The 21,469-nt window shown below is 41.6% G+C and overlaps 1 protein-coding gene across 4 annotated transcripts in view; it reads right to left on the bottom strand.

Moving 5' to 3' along the window:
• The window catches only part of RNF213 (ring finger protein 213), a 132,155-nt gene that overhangs the window by 18,134 nt on the left and 92,552 nt on the right, over positions 1–21,469 (bottom strand). For all 4 annotated transcript variants that reach the window (XM_043462756.1, XM_043462747.1, XM_043462765.1 and 1 more), the window contains 16 exons: positions 19,169–19,360; positions 18,281–18,426; positions 16,603–16,757; positions 15,211–15,417; positions 14,695–14,876; positions 12,349–12,469; positions 9,538–9,638; positions 9,247–9,429; positions 8,018–8,187; positions 7,822–7,921; positions 4,396–4,507; positions 3,588–3,801; positions 3,152–3,342; positions 2,212–2,334; positions 1,310–1,420; positions 101–340 (listed from right to left, as the gene is read on the bottom strand). In XM_043462756.1, the coding sequence (XP_043318691.1) occupies positions 101–340; positions 1,310–1,420; positions 2,212–2,334; positions 3,152–3,342; positions 3,588–3,801; positions 4,396–4,507; positions 7,822–7,921; positions 8,018–8,187; positions 9,247–9,429; positions 9,538–9,638; positions 12,349–12,469; positions 14,695–14,876; positions 15,211–15,417; positions 16,603–16,757; positions 18,281–18,426; positions 19,169–19,360 (2,548 nt within the window). The remainder of the gene's footprint in view (positions 1–100; positions 341–1,309; positions 1,421–2,211; positions 2,335–3,151; positions 3,343–3,587; positions 3,802–4,395; positions 4,508–7,821; positions 7,922–8,017; positions 8,188–9,246; positions 9,430–9,537; positions 9,639–12,348; positions 12,470–14,694; positions 14,877–15,210; positions 15,418–16,602; positions 16,758–18,280; positions 18,427–19,168; positions 19,361–21,469) is intronic.

The following is a 21,469-nucleotide window of genomic DNA, read 5'->3' as shown; positions in this document are numbered from 1 at the left end:
GCAAACCTACAAGATAAACAGGTTCAACGGTTTCTGAGGTACCAGCTGGGTCTCTAATGTTTTTCCTGTGAATGCAGAAGAAATCATATCCCAGTCTTACCACCATGAGGTGTGGGAAGAAGGCCAAATTCTTCAGGGGTCCTAAGACTTGGCTTTGTCCACAGAGAAGGACGGTTGCAGCATGAACAGCCATTTCTATTACTGGCCCTTCCAGGTTGCTGACCCCAGGACCTGTCCTCAGCAGGGGTAGTTCATTGTTCACAAGGGATATTGCAAAAGGTCTGATATCAGGAGACAAGGTCTTGCTTTTCTCAATGAATTTCTCCATAGCCTCACATTGCTGACAGGAAAGAAATTAAAATACATCAAATAAAAATATTATATGAAAAAAAATATTATATGAACAGCAGAAGAAAAAACAAAGGTTTTCTCTTATGTTAGTCATGCCTTCTGATCCCAAGAACTTATCAAATATCTCCTTAAGAGGAATTCTCTGGTGGTCCAGTATTAGGACTGCCACTTCCACTGCCGAGGACCCGAGGGCCAATCCCTAGTTGGGGAACTGAGATCCCTCAAGACACAGGGTGCAGCCATAAATAAATAAATAAACAAATAAAGTTAGTTGCATTAAAAGACTTTTAAATCAAGGTTAGAATGGCTAAATGATTACTTCCTGAAGGGGAATTATCCAGAGAAATCTCCTCTACAAACACAGAAACCACATATGCAAGCACTAGTTTTGATCATTCTGTTTTGGAAAACATTATTGTATGTCCTTTTTTAAGACAACTTTATTTTTATTTATTTATTTTAAATTTATCTGGCTTCAATGGGTTTTAGTTGTGGCATGTGGGATCTAGTTCCCTGACCAGGGATTGAACCCAGGCCCCCTGCATTGGGAGTGCAGAGTCTTAGCCACTAGATCACCAGGGAAGCTCATAAATATTGTTTTGACTTTAGTTTTAACTGTTACTCTAAAAGCTTTGGGTGAAACAGAAAGTAGTTCCTCTTCATAAGAATGCTGAAAACCTCCATCCAAGATTTTTTAAAATTATGGGCATTATTGGTGTTCATGACTTTCTTTTTAAATAAATATTTATTTATTTATTTGGTTGCATCCAGTCTTAGTTGTGATATGTGGGATCTATTTCCCTCACCAGAGATTAAACCTGGGCCCCCTGCATCATGAGCACGGAATCTTAGCCAGTGGACCACCAGGGCAGTCCCGGTGTTTGTGAATTTTACCTTTATTCAAAAAGTCCCTTCAAATCGTGAGACTATGAACACAGCCCTGGAGGCTGATACTCACCTGTGGCTTAGGATGGAGGTCTGCATTGTCTGATCTGTACAAAGTGGTGACCTCTCTAAAAAGTGCTAACAGTAGGTAGACAGCCTTCTGAGTTGCGGAGCTCCTACAGTCCTGAAAAAGCAAGGGCATCAAGTGAGACTTTTAAAAGTTATACAGATATAGCTCAGGGCCAGAATCTCATGTGATCTGTATGTGAATAAAGAATGAGATCAGTACTAAAGCCTTGGAGAGGATGAGGGAGCCTTTCTTAATACCATAGGCACCTGGAACCCTGCACCTTAGGACCATCTTCCAGAAAACAGCTCTTCAAAAACATTCTCATATTAAATGTAATGTATATTTATTAAACAGCTTAGAGCAGAAGTAACAGGGATCACTATCTGTTCTCTTTCTGACTACACCCCTGGTCCCTTTAGGGAACTTTTGCTGAACTAAGATATTTATTTCCTCTTTTTCCAGCAAAGCGCCAAGGTAAATAAGGACTCGGAAAGAAAATAAGAATGTAACAATTTAAAGATTGTATTTTTAAAAGCCTGCATCTATTAAAATAAACACGTGCATGTGTCTCTATGGGAACTATGAGGTTTTGCTTCCCATGTCATCGTATCTCAGAGCAGAGGAATCCTGGAGGAAGCGGCTTTTCAGCAGGGTCTCAAAGAAAATAATGGACCTAAATAAATCAGAAAGGAGCTGCTGGTGTCCTCTCACAAACCCAGCAACCCAAATCAACCGTTGCCACTCCCCTGTTTGCCAGGCGAGCTCACGAGGCCATGGACACAGGACTTCCAAGGCAGCATGTCACCCTGTGGGGTGTCTCCCATTGCATCATTTGATCCTAACAAGACAAGACTTAGGCTGTGAGGGGCCACTGTGTACACAGAGCAGCCGCCAGCCTGGCCTACCTCCAGAGCTGTCTCAACAGCCAGGGGCTTGGATTCCAGAACGGCTTTTCCCACTGCATCTCGGACAGCCTTGTAGTCGTTCCCATGCACCAGATACCGATCCATCTGGCCTGGATGATCCCTCTGCAACCCCAAGAACACAGGGGTTAACCACGGTGGGTACAGTTTGGGAAATATTGAGCAAAGAACCTTCTTGATAGGGAAAGGAACCAGGCAATCACTGAAGGTTTAAGGGCAGTTGAACCAGGTTTCCAGGGTAGACTGAGGCATGACAGCTCACTGCTGTTTGGGAAGCACCTCCTCCTCACTGGATGAAGAGTGGGCGGAAATCTAGGGGAGGTGATACTGTAGCTACTTGCCATATGAACTCAGAGTAGAGCACCAAAGGACTTACGAGTCAGGCCTAAGTTCCAGGTGGGAGGAAAAATAAGCAGGATTTTTAGTGCCATTTTTCTAACCTCAGGACAGTGAAAATTCATTCATTTCTGGGCTCTAGGAAAGGACAACTTAGTAGTCCTGGAGCCAAAATGACTGCAACTCTGTCATCCTTAGTCCTTCCCTGTCTTCCCTGCTGAAGATAAAAAGGGCTTATTTTACAGGATGAATGACTTTTAATTTGCTGAAGGCCGAAGCCACAGAATCATTCTTGTGCTTTTCCTGCGTTGAATACCATCAGAAGTGATGCCTACATATGCTTTGCAGGTAGATGACAAACCAGAAACAAACACAGACACACCTTTCCCCTAGGCAGATAACTGTGATCACAAGCTGGGTCAACTGAAATCCAGACAGAGGACCAGACCAGACCAGATGCAAGCATTTTCCCGGATGGATGTGGGAGAAAGTCAGGGAGGGATGGAGGAGCAGCAGCCCTCCTCCTGGGGTGGGGTCGGACAGGGGAGCTGAGACAGCACTGGGGCTGCCAGACTGCCCTTCTCACCTGCTGTGCGATGACTTCCTTAGGAAACACCCAGTGGGCCGGATGGCCCTCTTTGGAGAGGCTCTGCACAAACGCCATCCCCTGCTGGCTGGTGAGCTTCCTCACCAGGTACACTCGGTACCAGTCATTCTGGACCCGGGCACAGAAGCGCTTCACCTGCTGCAGGTAGTGATGCTTCTCCTCCGCCATCTCTGCAGAGCCAATGAGAAAGGCCGAGTGATGGCTGAGGGTACTTGTCAGTTAACTCTCTGCAACAGAGGCTAGTAAAAGCTCTGCACCTACCCTTCGGGAATTCACACTGAGAGAACTAATCTAGAAGAAAAGGGATATGGTACAGACCAGTATTATCCTGAGAACCAGCTTCCCACACTTCCTGAATTTCTAAATCATGGGGGCTCCCAGCCTGTGGTCAAGAAAGGTTGGGAAGAAGACCTGCCTGAGCCATCCTGAAGCTCGGCGAGGATCTCAGATGCCTTGTCAAGACAGAGGCGGATGCGGGCCATCTTCTGTAGGTGCTCCACTGAGGCCTCACCAGCAGGCCATCGGCTGTATCCCACTGGCTGGTATGTCGTAAGGAAATGGCCTTCCTCTCGCAGGTATTTCAATTCATCCCTTATGAAGAAAGCATTATTCTTCTCATGTATTGAATCCTAGGGAACATAGAACCAGAAAGAAAGGACATTATTGTTTTTTATTTACAAGACCCCATCTTTGAAATTTCACCAGTGTGGTCATGGACAGTGTAATAAGGATAAAGAACAGTGTTGTAGCTTTGAGTGGATATTTTGTGAATCATGAAAAACTAACACCTCTTTTTATTTTTATTTTAGGGAACAGAAGGAGGGAAAAAAATAAAAGGTATAATGAAAAAAAATTTTTTAACCTAATCTAACTTTTCATATGCATTGTAAGATTTTTGGAAGAAACACAAATACAAAGAGAATAAAAATTAGAAGTATTCACAACCTCAGCACCCGCAGAGAGGCATCATCAACTTTGGTGGCATATTCTTCAATGCCTTTTTCCCCCTCATGCACATGTACATAATGCCAACATACGCAATTTCTGAGGACAGAAGTAATAATGTTTCTGAAACATTTTTCCCCCTAAATGGAGTACAGCATCCGTTAATGTCACCACATAAATTATATTCTGTAAATTTTCAGAAAAACACTATTCCATTGCATAAACCATGTGGTTCTGAGAGCCTGCAAAAGAAATGTAGTGAGTGATAGTCAGCTTACCTCCAGGCAGTTGCTAAAGAGCATGTACAGTTCGGTTTTATCTTCAGCCAGGAATGGTTTCTTTTCTAACTCGGACAAATAAGTCTGAATATACTCTTTCACATCACAGAAGCTAGGGAAGGAGAAATATTATATACACCTAGTTAGCTAAGGTCTGGAAACCCATTTTGTCAAAGCAAAGGTTTGAAGTATTTATTTGCCTATTATTCATTTCCTGCTTCCTGTATACTTATATATATACATACATACGTAGCTGGGAAGATCCCCTGGAGAACAGAATGGCAACTCACTCCAGGATTCTTGCCTGGAGAATTCCACGCACAGAGGAGCCATGGGGTCACAAAGTGTCAGACACTACTGAGCAACTAACACTTCCACTTTCTCACATACATAGATGTGTTTATATAGTTTATAACATGATTTTATGAAGAATATTTTAGCACCAACTTGGAGGAATATAAAATTCCATATTTTAGATGGGCTTCCCAGGTGGTTCAGTGGTAAAGAACCTGCCTGCTAATGCAGGAGACTCGGGTTTGATCCCTGGGTCAGGAAGATCCCCTGGAGGAAGAAATGGCAACCCACTCCAGTATTTTTGCCTGGAGAATCCCATGGACAGAGGAGCCTGGCAGGCTATAGTCCATGGGGTTGCTAAAGAGTCAGACATGACTTAGTGACTATATAATAACAATTTTATACCAGCTGTTCTCAAACTTCTGGCTCCAGGACTCCTTCATAGACTTAAAAATTAATGAGAACCACAAAGAGCTTTTGCTTCTATTGGTTATATCTTCTGATATTTACAATAATAGAAATTAAAACTAAGAAAAATTGAAAATATGTATCAATATTCATCATTTAAAATAACCGTACTAAACTCATCACATATTAACATAAATAATATTTAAAAAAATCTTTTCCAAGACAAAATTTCATTAGTTAGAAGGGCATTGTTTTTCAATCCTAGAAATCTTTTTAATGCCTGGCTTAACAGAAGTTCACTGGATTCTCAAATCTGCTTCTGCTTCTAGTTGGTTGCACTATATTATATGAGCAAAATCTGGTCTCATACATTCTGTAGTTGGAAAAGGGAGAAATATTTTAGTAGTCTTTTCAGGTAAATATGGATACTGTCTTTTGATGCTGCACCAAAAATGATAGACAATAATTTCTAAAGGTTAGTTTCAATGTGCAATCTGAAACCTTATCAATGTACTTTTCATAGTTATTTACATTAAAATCAAATGATCTGCCTTGCAATCAGATAGATTGCTTTTTGATCAATGCACAATTCTGACATCAAGAACCAGTTACTTCATAAATACTGGTTTGCTGAGCTGTGCAAATTTTGCAAACATTGACACATTTTTATTGTATATTTTACAAAACCTCACATTCATTAATATGTTATCAAAAAGCTTGTATTAGAAAGCTGACAAGCTCACAGTGGAGGATACAAGTTTTCCAACATTTTATTTTATTGTTTTTTAATTTAGCCATGCTGAGACTAGAAGGATCTTAATTACCTGACAGGGATTGAACCTGGATCTTCGGCAATGAAAGCGTGCAGTCCTAACCACTGGATTGCCAGGGAATTCCTCCAAACCTTTAAATATCTGCTTATAAGCTTGAATTTTATAATTAGCAACAAAACTCTCAGTTTGTGATAGGCTCACCTCACTTTTTTTCAGGAAAACGCCTGTCACCTAACTGCCCAGTTTTCAGTGTCATTTGTCAGCCATTCTTTCAAGTACAAGTGGTATTTCACAAAAAAAGCAGCCAGATCAGGACATAACTCAAAAACTGCAGGAGTGGTTTTCCTTGAGACAGCCTTGTACCTTGGTGTGCTGCTGGAGGCTTTGGGTGTATCTCTCATTATAATACAACATTATCAGTCATATCCTTAAGAGTGGGGATTTAGTAGAATTAATAATTTTTATAGCGTCATCAAGGACATTATGTGAAACTGGCATTTTAAAAAATTACATGTGCACGGTGGTGACAGAAATAATGGCTACTACCAGGGTCTTTCTCATGCTAAGATGCTAGCAGCTTTATCTTTCATCACTTTAGTAACATCAGTGCAAACAAGTTGAAAAAGTCAGATGCCATCTTAGTGTTATTTGCAGTCTGGTCAACACTGTCCCATGCATGGGTCTGCCCAGACAGCAGGTGCCTACATTTCCATAAAGTATGTAAGTCCAGTCTGATTCATTCTTAACACACAAAAGTACACGAAACACAAAGAGCAATGACAGAAGCAAGTATTTTTCAACCCAGGGAATAACCATTCATATTTTTACACCGTGTTTATGTCTCAAGTTTTTATTTCAAAATCAGTTCTGTAAAGTTTACTCTAAATATTCCAGAACAAAGCATTTACCTTTGAGTTTAGTTTATACTCATAATAATGTGTCTACACTTTATGTCAAGAGATATACATGTCAATGACACTTTTCCCTTTCTCTAAGCAAGGAGATTCACATGAATACAGATTTCACACATTTACCAAAATTAATGAAAATCACAGAATAGCAAGAGGCCCTTTTCATATCTCAAGGCAACTGTGTCTATATATGCCTTAAGAGCCATTTTCAGGTATAGTAAAAAATGTATTTTAAGAGTATTGCATTTGAAAATCCTGTTTGAAAAGGCTATTTCATAAATAATGGGGGGGGGGGGAGGCACCAAAATAAAATACAAGACTGCAGTGGATCCCTGTTTTAAACATAAATCTAATCTCTATCTTAAGTCACATTTCGGACATTTAAGTTGGAAGTAGTTGTGTCTGTTGGAACTTTCCCTATAGCATCTTGATTTTGCCATCACCTCAAGGTGAACTCTCTCAAGGTAGGACACAGGTTGAGAAACAGAGTATACTCCAAAAGACATCTTCTGAATACAGATCACCTTTCTAAGAATTTTTAAAAATAGCATAATTCGACAAGCCCATTGAGCTGAGGCGCCATATGGGCTTCCCTGTTCATTTATAGAATTGGAGAAACTTAAGAGCAGCAAAACTTAGACAACATCAAGTGCAAGGAGGTTGAGTGTAGATTCTGTTATGGTCCAAGAAACCACAAAACTTTGTAGCTGTGGAACTGAGATGAGAACTGCAGATTCCTGACTCCCGACTTCCTGCACCCACACGTCTCACAGCACTCTGTGCCCTTCCCCCAAATCTGTCTTCTTCTTCCTAAACACGTGCTTGTGGCCATACTGAACTCATGGCCAGCATGTAATATGCCAAGGATACAACCCATGCAGATAAAGGAACCAGGGCGTCTCTTGCTAAAGAAGCTTTCCCAGATACTGAGCTAGCTACCAGTTCTGTAAAGAATGCTTTGCGGCAAAGAAAAAGCCATGAGGAGAGAAAAAAAAGAAGTCAAAGTGTTTCAGAGGCAACTCCATGTTCATGGTGCTCACCTGTATTTTAAAAGCAGTTTCAATACCACTGAGCGGATCACGGGGGTCTTATCCACGACATCATCAAAAGGAGAAAGAGACTTTGTGTGTTCACGGCATCCTATAACCAGGAGAAAGGCAGATCATTGTTCACATCAGACATAAAAAGTGAGATGAAGAACTGAATTTTTAACTCTATTGGAAGACAGCCACTCACGTTGGGGAGCCTCTCGAAGGAGCTCCTTCTCTACAAAGAGTAAGGATAGCAGGTCTTTGACCACTTCCTTCTGAGGTGGAGAATTGTCTTTGAAGCACATGGTAGAAACCAGGTCCACGAAGAAACTATTGCACATCTGCCGGAAGCGGGCATGTTTCTCAATGGCCTCCCTTGGGAATGGTTAAAAACCATGGTTAAAAGTCTTATAAACTGTGTTCCAGAATCCCTCCCTACAGAGTGCTTTGGGATTTGGATAGCTTTTTTTTTTTTTTAATTAAAAGATGCAAGTATCTCCATATATTGATTAGAATCAGTCTCCAAAGACAGACAGTACATACATTTGGCTCTTTTGAGAAAGACCTTGATCATTTGGACCATCTAGTAACAGCCTTTATATCCCAAGAGTTTCTCAAAGCTCCCATCCACTGGACTTGTCTTGTGCCCCACTTTTAGAAGGCATCAGAAGGGAAGAAAACCACTGCTTGGGCTATTTTAGTCAGTGCCCTGAAGGCACTTAGCCAGACAAGAGTTAGCTTTATCCTCAAATCATAGAACATGGATGGCATTTACACATCAAGAGGATAAGCCAGTTGCATCTAAATTCTTTGGGTACTTGTGATGGCTTTACTTAGTTTACAACTTCCTGGGTTTTTTCCTCTAATTTTTCAATCTCCCTCTTCTGTACACATGCATGTCTTGGGGAAAGGATAATTTTCAGACACTAGGTGTTTATAAAGGTACATAAATAATTAGTTGTCTTTGTTAGGACACTTTGCTTTGAGGCTTTCTAAGGTCAATAGTATATTTTAAAAATAATTTTGTTTATTGTTGGCAGTGCTGGGCATTGCTGTGCAGGCTTTTCCTCTAGTTGGGGTAAGCAGGGGCTACTCTCTAGTTGCACTGCTCAGGCTTCTCATTATGGTAGCTTCTCTAGTTGCGGAGCACAGGCTCTAGGGTGCCTGGGCTTCAGTAGTTGCGGTACATGGGCTCCATAGTCGGGGCTCACAGGCTCTAGAGCACAGTCTCAATAACTGTGGTGCACAGGCTTATTTGCTCCGCCACATGTGGGATCTTCTTGGATCAGGGACCGAACCCACGTCTCTAGCATTGGCAGGTGGATTCTTTACCACTGAGCCACCAGGGAAGCCCAATATTATATTTTTGAATACTGTTATTTGCAAAAAAGGGAGAAAAAGGTGGAAGCTTTCTCAAGAGAAAGGCTGTTTTACCCGTGCTCCTGGGACACAGTTGCAGAGTATCTGTCTGGTAGGTCGGTTAAACACAAGGGGCACCCCATGTGCCCTTGGGTGAGGTTAACGTCAATGCAGCGCAGACAGAACACATGGTCACAGGGCAGGCAGACAGGATCCTGTGCGTCTCCCAGGCAGATGGGGCACGGCTGAACCCCAAACCTAGAAGCCAAGAAGGTGGTCAGCTCTAAAGCAGGGAAGTGGGACATGAGAAGCAAAAAAGAAGCTTCCGAATTCTCAACCTTGCGGATCCCTAACCCAAAATCTCACCTGGTCAAACTCTCGCTGACCTGGTCCTTACATTTACGAAGAGTAGTCATCACCGCCATGAAAGGCCTATGGGTCTTCATGTCAGAGTCCTCCAGTAGGCACTGAAGGAGAAAGGCGTTGGCAGGAGGGCGGTGGGGCAGAGAGGGAGAGCAGAGGTCAGCCAGGCCAGAAAACATGGCGTGCCCTCTGCCACTGGCGGAGCCAGACAGTTACGGCTCTGCTGTCTGCAGTGCAAGGCTTTTTAAAATTTTGTTTAGCAATTTCTTTAACTTTGAATGTCCTATGGGACTATGCTGTTTTGGAGAGAAGACCAATATTCTCAGCTTTAGATTTTTCCTTTCTTCCACTTTTTTTTTTTAAGGTCTACCCCCTCTTTCTATTATATTTCAAACTATAAATGATAATATAGTGACTATCTGTGTATCCACCAAGCTTTAAGTAATCTTGGCATTTGTTTGAATATTTGCTTTATCAGTTTCTGAATAACCAAATGCTACACGTATAGTTTTGACTTCAAGTATATCCCTTTCTACTCCCAGGCCCTGGGAACCATATTCCTGAATTCCCACTTCTACTAGATTTGCACGCATGCATGCATGCATGCAACTCTGTTTTAGGGACATCTCACTATACCTAAGCTTGGCAACTTCCAATTTTCATTGATAAACGTAGGTTCAGATCATTCATGTTTACTACTGCATGGTACTTCGTGACAAAGACACTGGTCACCTATTTTCCTGTTAATGAACAGTTAGGATGTTCCCAATTTCTTGCAATTACAAGCATTTCTGTACCCAACATTCTTCCATGTGTTGGAGTGGAAACAGGAAAATTCCCTATATATATATATGTGTATATACACACACATATATTTAGAGTATATATTTAGAGGTGTATATATATATATACTTAGTATATATTTATATATATATTTAGAAGTATATTTTTAGTATATATTTATATACTAAAATTATATATTTTATATATATTTAGAAGTAGAGTATATATTTAGGAGTATATATTTAGAAGTAGAAACACTGTATCTTAGGAAAGACATATCTTTAATGACATAAGATAGTGAGTTTAATTGGTATGCTTAGGGAATTTTCTGGTTAGATATGATGCTTGTTATAGGTGTTTTTAAACACAATATAGATATTATGTATACCCATGACATTATCTGCTCAAGGAAATTTCCTTTCTATTCCTAATTCAGCAAGAGTTTCTTTTTACCAAATTATATATTTTATGAAAAGCTTTTTTTGTATCTTTTGAAATAATCATTTGCAGTGTATTGTTTGATTTGTTATGTAACTGATGACATTTATAGGTTTTTTAACTTTGAGCTATCCTTGAATTCCAGGACTAATCTTACTTGGAAATTATGAGTTTTTAATACCCTGCTAAATTTGATCTGTTAAATAAAATATTCAAAAGTGGCCAAAGGACTTGAATAGACATTTTCCAAAGAAGTATACAAACGGGCAATAGGCACAGGAAAAAATACTAACATCGCTAGTCACTAGGGAAATACAAATCAAACCACACTGAGTTGGTGCTCTGTGATGACCTAGATGGGTGGGATGAGGGGAGGGGAGCCTCAACAGGGATACATGTATACATATAGCTGATTCATGTTGCTGTATGCAGAAACTAACAAGATTGTAAAGCAATTATACTCCAATTAAAAAAACCCAACACCACAGTGAGATACCACTGCATACCCATTGGGAGGGTTGTTATGTTTAAAATGGAAAATAACAAGTACTAGTAGGGATGTGGAGAAATTGGGGCCCTGGGTCATTGCTGGTGGGAATGTAAAATGGTGTGGCAGTTGTGGGAAACATATGGTGAGTCCTCAAAATGCCAAACATGGAATTACCATGTGACCCAGCAATTCTACTCTTAAGTATACACCCAAAAGAATTAAAGTAGTGACTCAAATAGATACTTCTATACCCAGGTTCATAGTGGCATTATTTACAATCACCAAAAGGTGGAAACAACCCAAGTGTCCATCAACAGATAGCTGGATAAACAGAATGTGCTCTATCCATACAGTGGAATCTTACTCAGCCTTAAAGAGGAAGGCAATTCTGACACCTGCTACAATGTGGACAAACCTTGAGAACATGAAATATGCTAGTTAAAAAAGGACATGTCAAAGGCTACACAGCAAAGCTGCTGGCAGTGCTTGTGTGAGGTTCCCAGTAGGCAGAGGCTGTTTTCCCTGTTTCCAGAGGCAGTGGCCCTGAGAGGCCATTGATGCTGAAAGGACGGTCACTTTTTCTGCAGGGTATTATCCTGTGTGGCACCAACTTTATAAAGGGTGTTGAGGGGCAGAGACATGGGCCTTCCTGTGCCCTTGGTCCCACCAACAGCACTGTGTTTGGAAGTCCACAAGTCCAGTGGCATTCCCTTACACTGCCGTCTTCCTGATCATGGCAGTGGCAAGCTGCTCCCGCTGTGGACCAGGCTGCTGGTCTTTCTAGGGCCACTGGAGGCCTGGTTGGAGCCTACCCTTCAGTCCTCCCAAGCAGATTTGCTGCACTGATAGTTCCTTTTCCTGCAAGAAACCCTAAATGACATACCTTGACTTACCACTCAGGAGAGGGTAAAAATTAAACCATTAAATGCCACAAATAGAGCAGCTTATGTGATGAAATCACTTTCCTTACTACAACCAGATAAAACTGTCAGAGCAGAAAGGGAATATACCACCTCGCTGACAGAGGTTGGGTCAAGCTTTAGTTGTGCTTCATCTTACAAAGAGGTGGACCTCTGCCTGCTAGGCCGAACCTTTGCGCTCACCTTATTCAGCAAGGAGACATAGCCGGTCACCAGCTTGAGCAGCTCAGGAATCTGACTCTCCGTCTCCAGCAGCACGTGCTCCACGAAGAGCGAGATGGAGAAAATGCGATTCCAGTGGGTTCTGTCAAGAGAGGGGTTCCCTCACTCAGCTCTGACACAAAGCATCTGAGACAGAAGGCAGAGGCGCAGGGAGGTGGTTTCAAGGCACAGGAGTTGAAAGTTAAGAAAAGGAGCAGATCTTAAAGTATTGAAATTAGAGAGAGACTGTTCTCTTATCACTGTGGAATTACGTTAGAAATCCATATCAAAAGATATTTGAAAATAACCCACATATTTTCAAGTGCAATGTGACATTTATTAACAGAGATCTTTGACTTAGCCACTGAAAGCCTCAGTAAAGCTTGAAGACTGAAGAAACACAGGGTGATTGCAGAGAAGAAAAGATTTAAGTGAGAAATATCAAAGTGAGAAATTAATGTCAAAGATACTTTAAAGATACTTTAAAAAAAAAATTTCCATGTATTTGGAAATTAAATGTCCACTTTTAAATGGTAGGTGTATGCAAGAAGCTATAACAAGGAATATTAGAAAAGATCTGTGACATAATAAAATTGAAAAGAGAATTTCTCAGAATTTGTTGTATGCAGCTGAAGCAACTGAATACAATGTGGAATCTTGAATAAGATATGAAAACAAATAATGGATACTAACATAAAATTCTGTGAAATTTCAACAAAATCTGTACTTAAGTTAATACTGTATCACAACTTAATTTCCTGCTTTTTTTTTTTTACAACATGGTCTTTCTTTATATTCTCAGAATGGGATTAGAAGTTTCAAGCTTCATTCAAAAAAATTTAACTCACTAAGATAATAAACTTTCTAATCTTTAAGCAAGAATATTAGATGCCAAAATACATGGAAGTATATCAACATTATGGTGAATATAAATTAGTGGAATCAAAATGTCATACATTTTTTTTGCTAAGCAAAAATTCATGTCTCTAAAATACATATTTTAACTATACATACTATGTTTATATATACATATACATATCTCTGTATGTACAAAAGCTTTCTCACTAGCCTAGATAAAGGCTTCAGAAAGAACAATAAACAAGAAACAGAAATTGGAAAACATAAACTAAATGAAATGGGAGCACAGAATATGAAATAGAAAAAGTGAAACAAACTAGACAAAAAAAAAAAATCATCATACAGTCCAATTGTTTTTAAGCATGGATAGTCATTAGAAACACATCTGAACTCTGGAGAAAAAAAGCAAAATATGGGCATTTGTATTTTTCAAAAAATTCCAAGATAATTCTGATATGCCTCTGGATTTTAAAAACTATTACAGGTTTTTCTATTAAATGGTACTTTTACTGATATAGAACTATATTATTTTCTGTTGACCAATCATAACAATGGTATGAAGTGAATAAATAATAGTTATATAATCACAGTAGTAAAAGGTATTTACAGTTTTCATGTTTCAGTACCTTTAGACCATGAAGCTTTCACACCTTGCATATGTTCTAATGTCTCTTAGTTTACAGTCTATGGCAATTTGAATAGAACTTGTATCCTTCTGTTGTGTGAAAATTGTAAAAAAAACTTAATTATGTTGAATTGATTCATGGTGCTTTTCAGATCTACTGCATTTTTTTTTACTTTTCTGTATATTCAATCTATTAATTTTTGAGAGTTTGATATAAAACTACAACTAAAAATCTTAAATAATCTACTTAAGAAATAATTGTAATATATGGTGGAACTACATGTAACTCTGTTGGGTATCTTCCAAGTCTCCTGTAAATGTGTTATCATACTTTCATAATTTAAAAAATAAAAAAGAAAGAGGAAAAAAAGGAGCAGGAGAGAAGGTAAGTGAATTAGGTAGAAGCCCTTTATGATGTTCTCCCTGACCTCTACCCACTTCCGTCTTTCTCCTCCTCCCCACAGACTCTCAGCTCAGACAACTCAAGGTCGATGCCTCTGCCCATGTCTGGTGACTCCCACCTCGCCCGTGAAGGCCAGCCCAGGCCTGGTCCTCTGGGAAGTCTACCCCGAGTGCACGCCCTTTCTCTGTCACCCTGCTGGGGGCCTCTGCAGCTGCTCCTTCGCCGTCGGGATCACAATAATTTCTGGTCACCTCCGTATCACCCCCATCACTCTGTGCACTCCCCGAAGGCTCAGCTCTCGCCTGTTTCTCTAGGATCATTGAGATGCCTGGCGTTTAAGTAGAGTTCCACAGATGTTAAAGAGTGATGAGGAAAGGCCCACTTCCAGCGGTAGGAACATCTGCCCTCTCTCTCTGATGTACCTGGGCCTCCTGGGTCTTACCTGACACCCCTGATGACCTCTCTGGTCTTCATCCCACAGGCCTGCATGTACCCTTCTGAGCAGAGGAGCTCCAAGGGCATGGAAAGATTCTTCACCGTCCGTAACCAAGCTTGGGGACTGGGCTTCAGGAGGTTTTCCGTCAGCATTTCAGCACAGGCCACTGCTGCCAACACATCCAGACTCTGGGGAGCAGAGAACAGGCCCGTGACTGAGCAGTCTGTCCCCTGGCCCTCATTGGGCTGGTCTAAACCTTAAGTCGGAGGTCCTGGGTGTTTTTCTTTTGTTCCAGGCTTGGAGCTTCCTCTTTCATTGTCTTGGGATCTAGGGGGCATGAGTTGGATGTATTCTAACTGAGAAGCCGCACTGACGTGTGTGCTGGTAAAGATGTCTCCCAGTTGGAACAAGGCCCATAAGCTTTCCCTTGTCGGGGAGGTGGTGGGAGCGCCCCTCCCTCCACACTCGCTTGAGGAGGCCAAGCCTGCTACAGGCATGAGAGATCCCTAAGAGGGGCCATACCATCTCACGTCCAGCCCAGTTCTGGTTCTGTGTGCCTTTCATAAGGCTTGGTAGAATTGGAGGGTGGATGGTCAAGATCCTGGAGAAGTTCTGTAGCCGGCTTCTGAAGTGGTGGTAGGCGAGGTGCACTGATGGTAAGGAGGCCTCTTCCTCTGGCCTTCCTGCATTCAGCTGATTGACGCAGGACTGCAGAGCCATTTGCAGAGCCTGGGAGGAAAAAAAGCTTTTATTATATTGTTTGCAAAGTATTTTTTAAAAAGCTACATTTTGCTCGAGGAAAATGAGAACCATACAAAAATGACAAAAAAGAAAATGAAAAACCATGCACACTACTAGTATCCCACATTTACTTTTTGGTGTTGTCCCTTCTAGACATTTCTAGATCCACACCTCTTCTCCCAGGGGTCCCCAAATTAGGGTCACAATGCATTCCTGATCTTTTCCCACTTTACTTTACAAGCATTGCTCTATCACAAGCACACCAGAAGAACATTGTTTTTAATGGCTGCACAATAACAATCAAATGACTGTACTTTAACTTGTCCAACCCTTACGTTTTGATAAGTAAATTGTTCCTAATTTTCCATTTTTAGAAATAGAACTGAAAAGAACATTCCTGTGAATAAAGTATTTGTCCACATCTCTGATAATGTTCTCAAGATCAAATCACCAGTTCAGATTTTATTCAGAAGTTCTCCATTCACCCCGACGGTTTACAGAACCACCACACTGTTCACACCACCTTTGGCAGTGGAGGAAATTCTGGCCATTTTTTAAAAACCAGTTTTGCCACATGGACAAAAATGTCGGTAGCTGAAAGTTGTTCATGCCTTGTTGATTTACTAGTGAGGCTAATTTTCCTCTGTTTTCTGGACATCTGTATAATTATTCTCTTAATAGTCAACTTATAACTTTTATTCGTTTTTAAAAATTAGGGGATTTTCTTATTGATTCCTAAGAACACTTTATTAATCCTTAATCATGCTGGTTGTATGTTCTCAAATCTGCCAGTTTCCGTTTTTATGTACCAAAGTTTGAAACCTTCAATATTTCCACTGAAATTTCAGTTGCTCTTATCATTAACTTGCTGTGGTCAGTTAAATATTTACCTAGTTTTCTTCAAGAAAAACTAAACATTTAAAAAGAAAGCATCACAGGAAATTGGAGGTCTTCTTCCTGTTACTAAAATCTCCATGTTTTAGGGGTGCTGAGAGGCGGAGTAAGTGGCCAGCCTCGAGGGTTCTAAAGGTGTCAGTGGCATTTTCTCACAGCACTCTCCTCTTGGGACACATTCTGTTCCACAAACATTGCAGCTCCGGCAGTGGAGGAAGTTCCATGTTGGTATTTTGTCCACTTACGCCAGCCTTGCCCTGACCCCGAGTCAGTACTTACGTTTAACTGTTCCCAAGTGGACACTCTCATGGTCAAGAGAAGGAAATCTTTCAGGTAACACTGAAGAAGCTCCTGCCGCTGGTCTACTGTGAGCTGAGCAAGAAAACTGCCCAGTGGGGTCTTCTGAAAGAGTTCTAGTAACTTCTCTGCCAGTCCTGCGGGGCAGGGCAGGGGGAGGTGGGGCAGAGAGGGAGACAGAGATCCACTGGGGTGAAGATGTTGACCATGACTCCCCTTACTCACCAAATGCCTTTTTATTTTCAATTCTGGACACTTCAGATATTATCCCAGTGAAATAACAGAAACAAAGTCAGAAGGAATGCTCTACTCTGGCCATAAAAGCCTGCGTGTGTGCTAAGAAGTCGCATCAGTCATGTCTAACCTTTGCGTCCCTATGGACTGTAGCCTGCAAGGCTCCTCTGTCCGTGGGATTCTCCAGGCAAGAATACTGGAGTAGGTTGCCATGCCCTCCTCCAGGGGATCTTTCCAACCCAGGGATGGAACCAATTTCTCTTATGTCTCCTACGTTGACAGGTGGGATCTTTACCACTAGCGCCACCTGGGAAGCTCCCATAAAAGCCTAGCTAGCCCTAAAGAGAATACAATCTGAGATAGACCAATGTTTCCACAAGACATAAAGTGCTTAGGGAACCCAGAACCAACATGAACCAGGAACAAGTGGTCTGCCTGCCGGGAGTTGGGTCAAATGCTGCTCAAACCAAAAAGACCTGCCTTCTAGCAGATCGGGTACTGGCCCCCAAGTCATGTGCTACCATAGAAAAGTAGGGTCAGTTTTTGATAGGGTATGAAAAGAGAAATACACTCTCCTCAAGAGAGAGATTGTTTTGAGTTTGTTCAGAAAGAGTGGCAGAAAGCTTATCTAGAAATCTAAGTTCATCTTCAAGTTATTTTGACATGTATTTTTAGAAAGATGGTAACGATAACCCTATATGCAAAACAGAAAAAGAGACACAGAAATACAGAACAGACTTTTGAACTCTGTGGGAGAATGTGAGGGTGGGATATTTCAAAAGAACAGCATGTATACTATCTATGGTGAAACAGATCACCAGCCCAGGAGGGATGCATGAGACAAGTGCTCGGGCCTGGTGCACTGGGAAGACCCAGAGGAATCGGGTGGAGAGGGAGGTGGGAGGGGGGATCGGGATGGGGAATACGTGTAAATCTATGGCTGATTCATATCAATGTATGACAAAAAAAATAAAAAAATTAAAAAATAAAAAAAAAAAAAGACATCTGGCCTTTATTTAAAGATTGATCTGTAGTTGATGTACCATGTTACTTTCAATGATCTGATGTCTGCCTATCTTATGAAATGATCACCAAAATTAAAAAAAAAACAAAGCTATACATAAACTTTGAAAAGACTACTTCATGTATGAAAGATGACAGTCCCAAAAGTGGTGTCTGACCATTGGGGTTTTCCTGGAATGCCTGTGGCCAGATGACTTGGCATATGACAACAGAGCAAGGGAGGACAATGACGGCTCAGTGTGGGCAAAGGTACTACTCGGGTCACTGGCACTTGCTGAGAGGGGCTCAGAGACATCCTAGTGTCCTAGTTTTCCAGGGGATTCAAATGGAGGTGATGACCTATGACAGGGTATCAGGGTCTCCTCCTGTAGAACACATCCCCTCCCACCATTGCTGGGCTCACCCGCATCTCCTGTGATGTACTGAGTGTGGACCCACAACTCCTCCAGATAGTCCTTGATTCTCCAGCTAAATGGGACACTATTGGATGCCTTCTCTGAGAGGTTCATGTAGTTCTGCACCACGATGTAGGACATCTCTCCTTTAGACCTGCAACAGGCCAAACGAGGACCAAGAATTAAGTGGTTAGTGAGATGGCACTCAAGATGCAAGATGAGACCTATTTCTGATGCCAATTCCTCTCCATCTTCAAGTACTGGGAGGTTAGTGGGCTGCAAAGACAGTCCCCTGGTCTACTGAATAGCTCATTTTTATACTAGAAAAGAACTGAAGGATGATCTTATATCATCACTGGGTTTCACAGACAAAACAAAAACAAACCACGGTTGCAAAACTGCTTGAAGACTTGGGCAGAACCAGTCTGGTGATGTCTGAACCCACTCTTGCCCTATACCTGTGCAGAGAATCGGAGCCACCTGAAAGCCAAGCAAGGTTTTGGCAGGCCAGCTGAGCTTGAGTTACATAAGATCGGGCCTAGGGACAGGCTCTGCGGTTCCTGCCATTGGCTGGAGGAACAGGAAAATCAACATAAATGCTCCCTAACATGCAGCTTCCCCAGTGCAGATGAGGTGGAAGTAGGCCATTTTAACTGCAAAGGGTGCTCTGAGCACAAGGAAGTGAAGAAAGTCAAGAACGAAGCAAGAATTTTTCAGAATTGTGTCAACACTTTGTTACTGTATTGTCATGCCCTTGAGGCTACAAAAAGGGCCAACTTCAATGTGATTCTAAAGTCCATACTAATATTTCTTCAAACATCTGGGAGGGCCTATGAAGTTTGCTGCTATGTTATGGGTTTATATCCCTTCCCAAGAAAAGAAAGTCTTCTATTCACCTTGTATCAATCGTCACAAGAGGAATGTTCAGAAGTTTAACGTCACTAAAAATAAACATCCAAAGGTCTCTCGCCCAGGACGGAGAGTGTGGGTTGACCAGTAGCTCAAGATTGCCATCCCTGTCGACACAGGAGATCATGCTCGCCAGGAGGGGAGTCACAGCGCCCTGGACCCGCTTCCAGAGGGTCTGCCTGTGTAGGGGAGAGATAGGTCCGCTCGGGTTAGAAGGACCACAGACCATACTGGGAGGCCCACATCCTTTTCACATTTTGTGCCTTCATGGCAGTAACAAAACATCTGCTCTACTATTCCCACATTACAGCTGTGTTTTTCATGTTTTTACATCATTTTTAAGGACTAGAAGAGATTAAATCAAACAAAGATTAGAGGCAGGTCAGGAAGCAACAGTTAGAACTGGACATGGAAAAACAGACTGGTTCCAAATAGGTAAAGGAGTACGTCAAGGCTGTATATTGTCACCCTGCTTATTTAACTTATATGCAGAGTACATCATGAGAAATGCTGGGATGGAGGAAGCATGAGCTGGAATCAAGATAGCCGAGAGAAATATCAATAACCTCAGATATGCAGATGACATCACCCTTATGGCAGAAGGTGAAGAAATAAAGAGCCTCTTGATGAAAGTGAAAGAAGAGAGTGAAAAAGTTGGCTTAAAGCTCAACACTCAGAAACCTAAGATCATGGTATCCAGTCCCATCACGTCATGGAAATGAAACGGTAGAAATAATGGCTGACTTTATTTTTCTGGGCTCTAAAATCACTGCAGATGGTGACTGCAGCCATGAAGTTAAAAGATGCTTACTCCTTGGAAGGAAAGTTATGACCAACCTAGACAGCATATTTAAAAGCAGAGACATTACTTTGCCAACAAAGGTCCATTAGTCAAGGCTATGTATGGTTTTTCCAGTAGTCATGTATGGATGTGAGAGTTGGACTATAAAGAAAGCTGAGGGCCAAAGAATTGATGCTTTTGAACTGTGGTGTTAGAGAAGACTCTTGAGAGTCCCTTGGACTGCAAGGAGATCCAACCAGTCCATCCTAAAGGAGATCAGTCCTGGGTGCTCATTGGAAGGACTGATGCTGAAGCTGAAACTCCAATACTTTGGCCACCTCATGCAAAGAGTTGACTCATTTGAAAAGACCCTGATGCTGGGAAAGATTGAGGGCAGGGGGAGAAGGGGACGACAGAGGATGAGATGGCTGGATGGCATCACCGACTCAATGGACATGGGTTTGGGTGGACTCCGGGAGTTGGTGATGGATAGGGAGGCCTGACATGCTGCGGTTCATGGGGTTGCAAAGAGTCGGACACAACTGAGCAACTGAACTGAACTGAAGATTAGAGGCAGAACTTGAAAGGTCCTTAATTTTACCTCTAATAAACTGGAATTGGTTCATTGAAAAGGCCCAGTAGTATTGTTTTATTTTGTTATATATCTGTTTTCCAGAACAAATCACCTATGCTCTATAAATAAATCAAAGAATGACCAAATTCACTTGAAAAGTATGATATTTGAAGAAAAAAAATCAGTTGTGAATAGAATATAATAAAGAAACCAAAGTAAATTCATTTCAGGTTACATTAAAAAAGAAAGCATGTCTTTATCTAAGTTACTTCCGTTGAGTATGACTTTTTGTGACCCTATAGACTGTAGCCTGCCAGGCTCCTCTGTCCATGCGATTCTCCAGGCAAGAATACTGGAGTGGATTGCCACGCCCTCCTCCAGGGGATCTTTCCGACCCATGGATCGAACCTGCATCTCTTATGTCTCCTGCATTGGCAGGCACATTCTTCACCACTAGTGGCACCTGGGAACCCCTGTGAACACCAGCATATGTAGTTCAGTAAGTGAAGGGGTGGTGTCAAGGACATAGAAAATATAGATTTTTAAGAAGCATTTATCTAAAATCCATACAGAGGAACCAAGAGAAACAAAAATAATTCCAGGTCCAAATCTGATCCTTCAGAAGGTACAACTGGGAAAGAAATGAAAAATTATTAGAGAAAAACACAGAAGCAGAAAAGCCCTACAGTTACAAAACCAGCCATCAGGAAGCTCACATGGTCCATTCAACCTAGATGTTCCCACATGTCCTTCTTGAAAACAGTGCGGAGATACATCCCCGCCGAATCCAAGCCTCTGGATGAGTTAAGTGTTCTCCTGGAGTCAAAGAAACTGAGGGCCAGACTGATGAAGTCTCAGGTCTTAGACGACCTTGCAGATGGGGTGGGCGGCATCCTCCACTGCCCACCGTGGGATGCAGAGCAACACCCTCTC

The sequence above is a fragment of the Cervus canadensis genome, chromosome 1 (genome assembly GCF_019320065.1).
Source record: "Cervus canadensis isolate Bull #8, Minnesota chromosome 1, ASM1932006v1, whole genome shotgun sequence".
Taxonomy (NCBI): Eukaryota; Metazoa; Chordata; class Mammalia; order Artiodactyla; family Cervidae; genus Cervus; species Cervus canadensis.
Note: the sequence above shows the minus strand (reverse complement) of the source record. Positions and strands in the feature narration are given on the sequence as shown.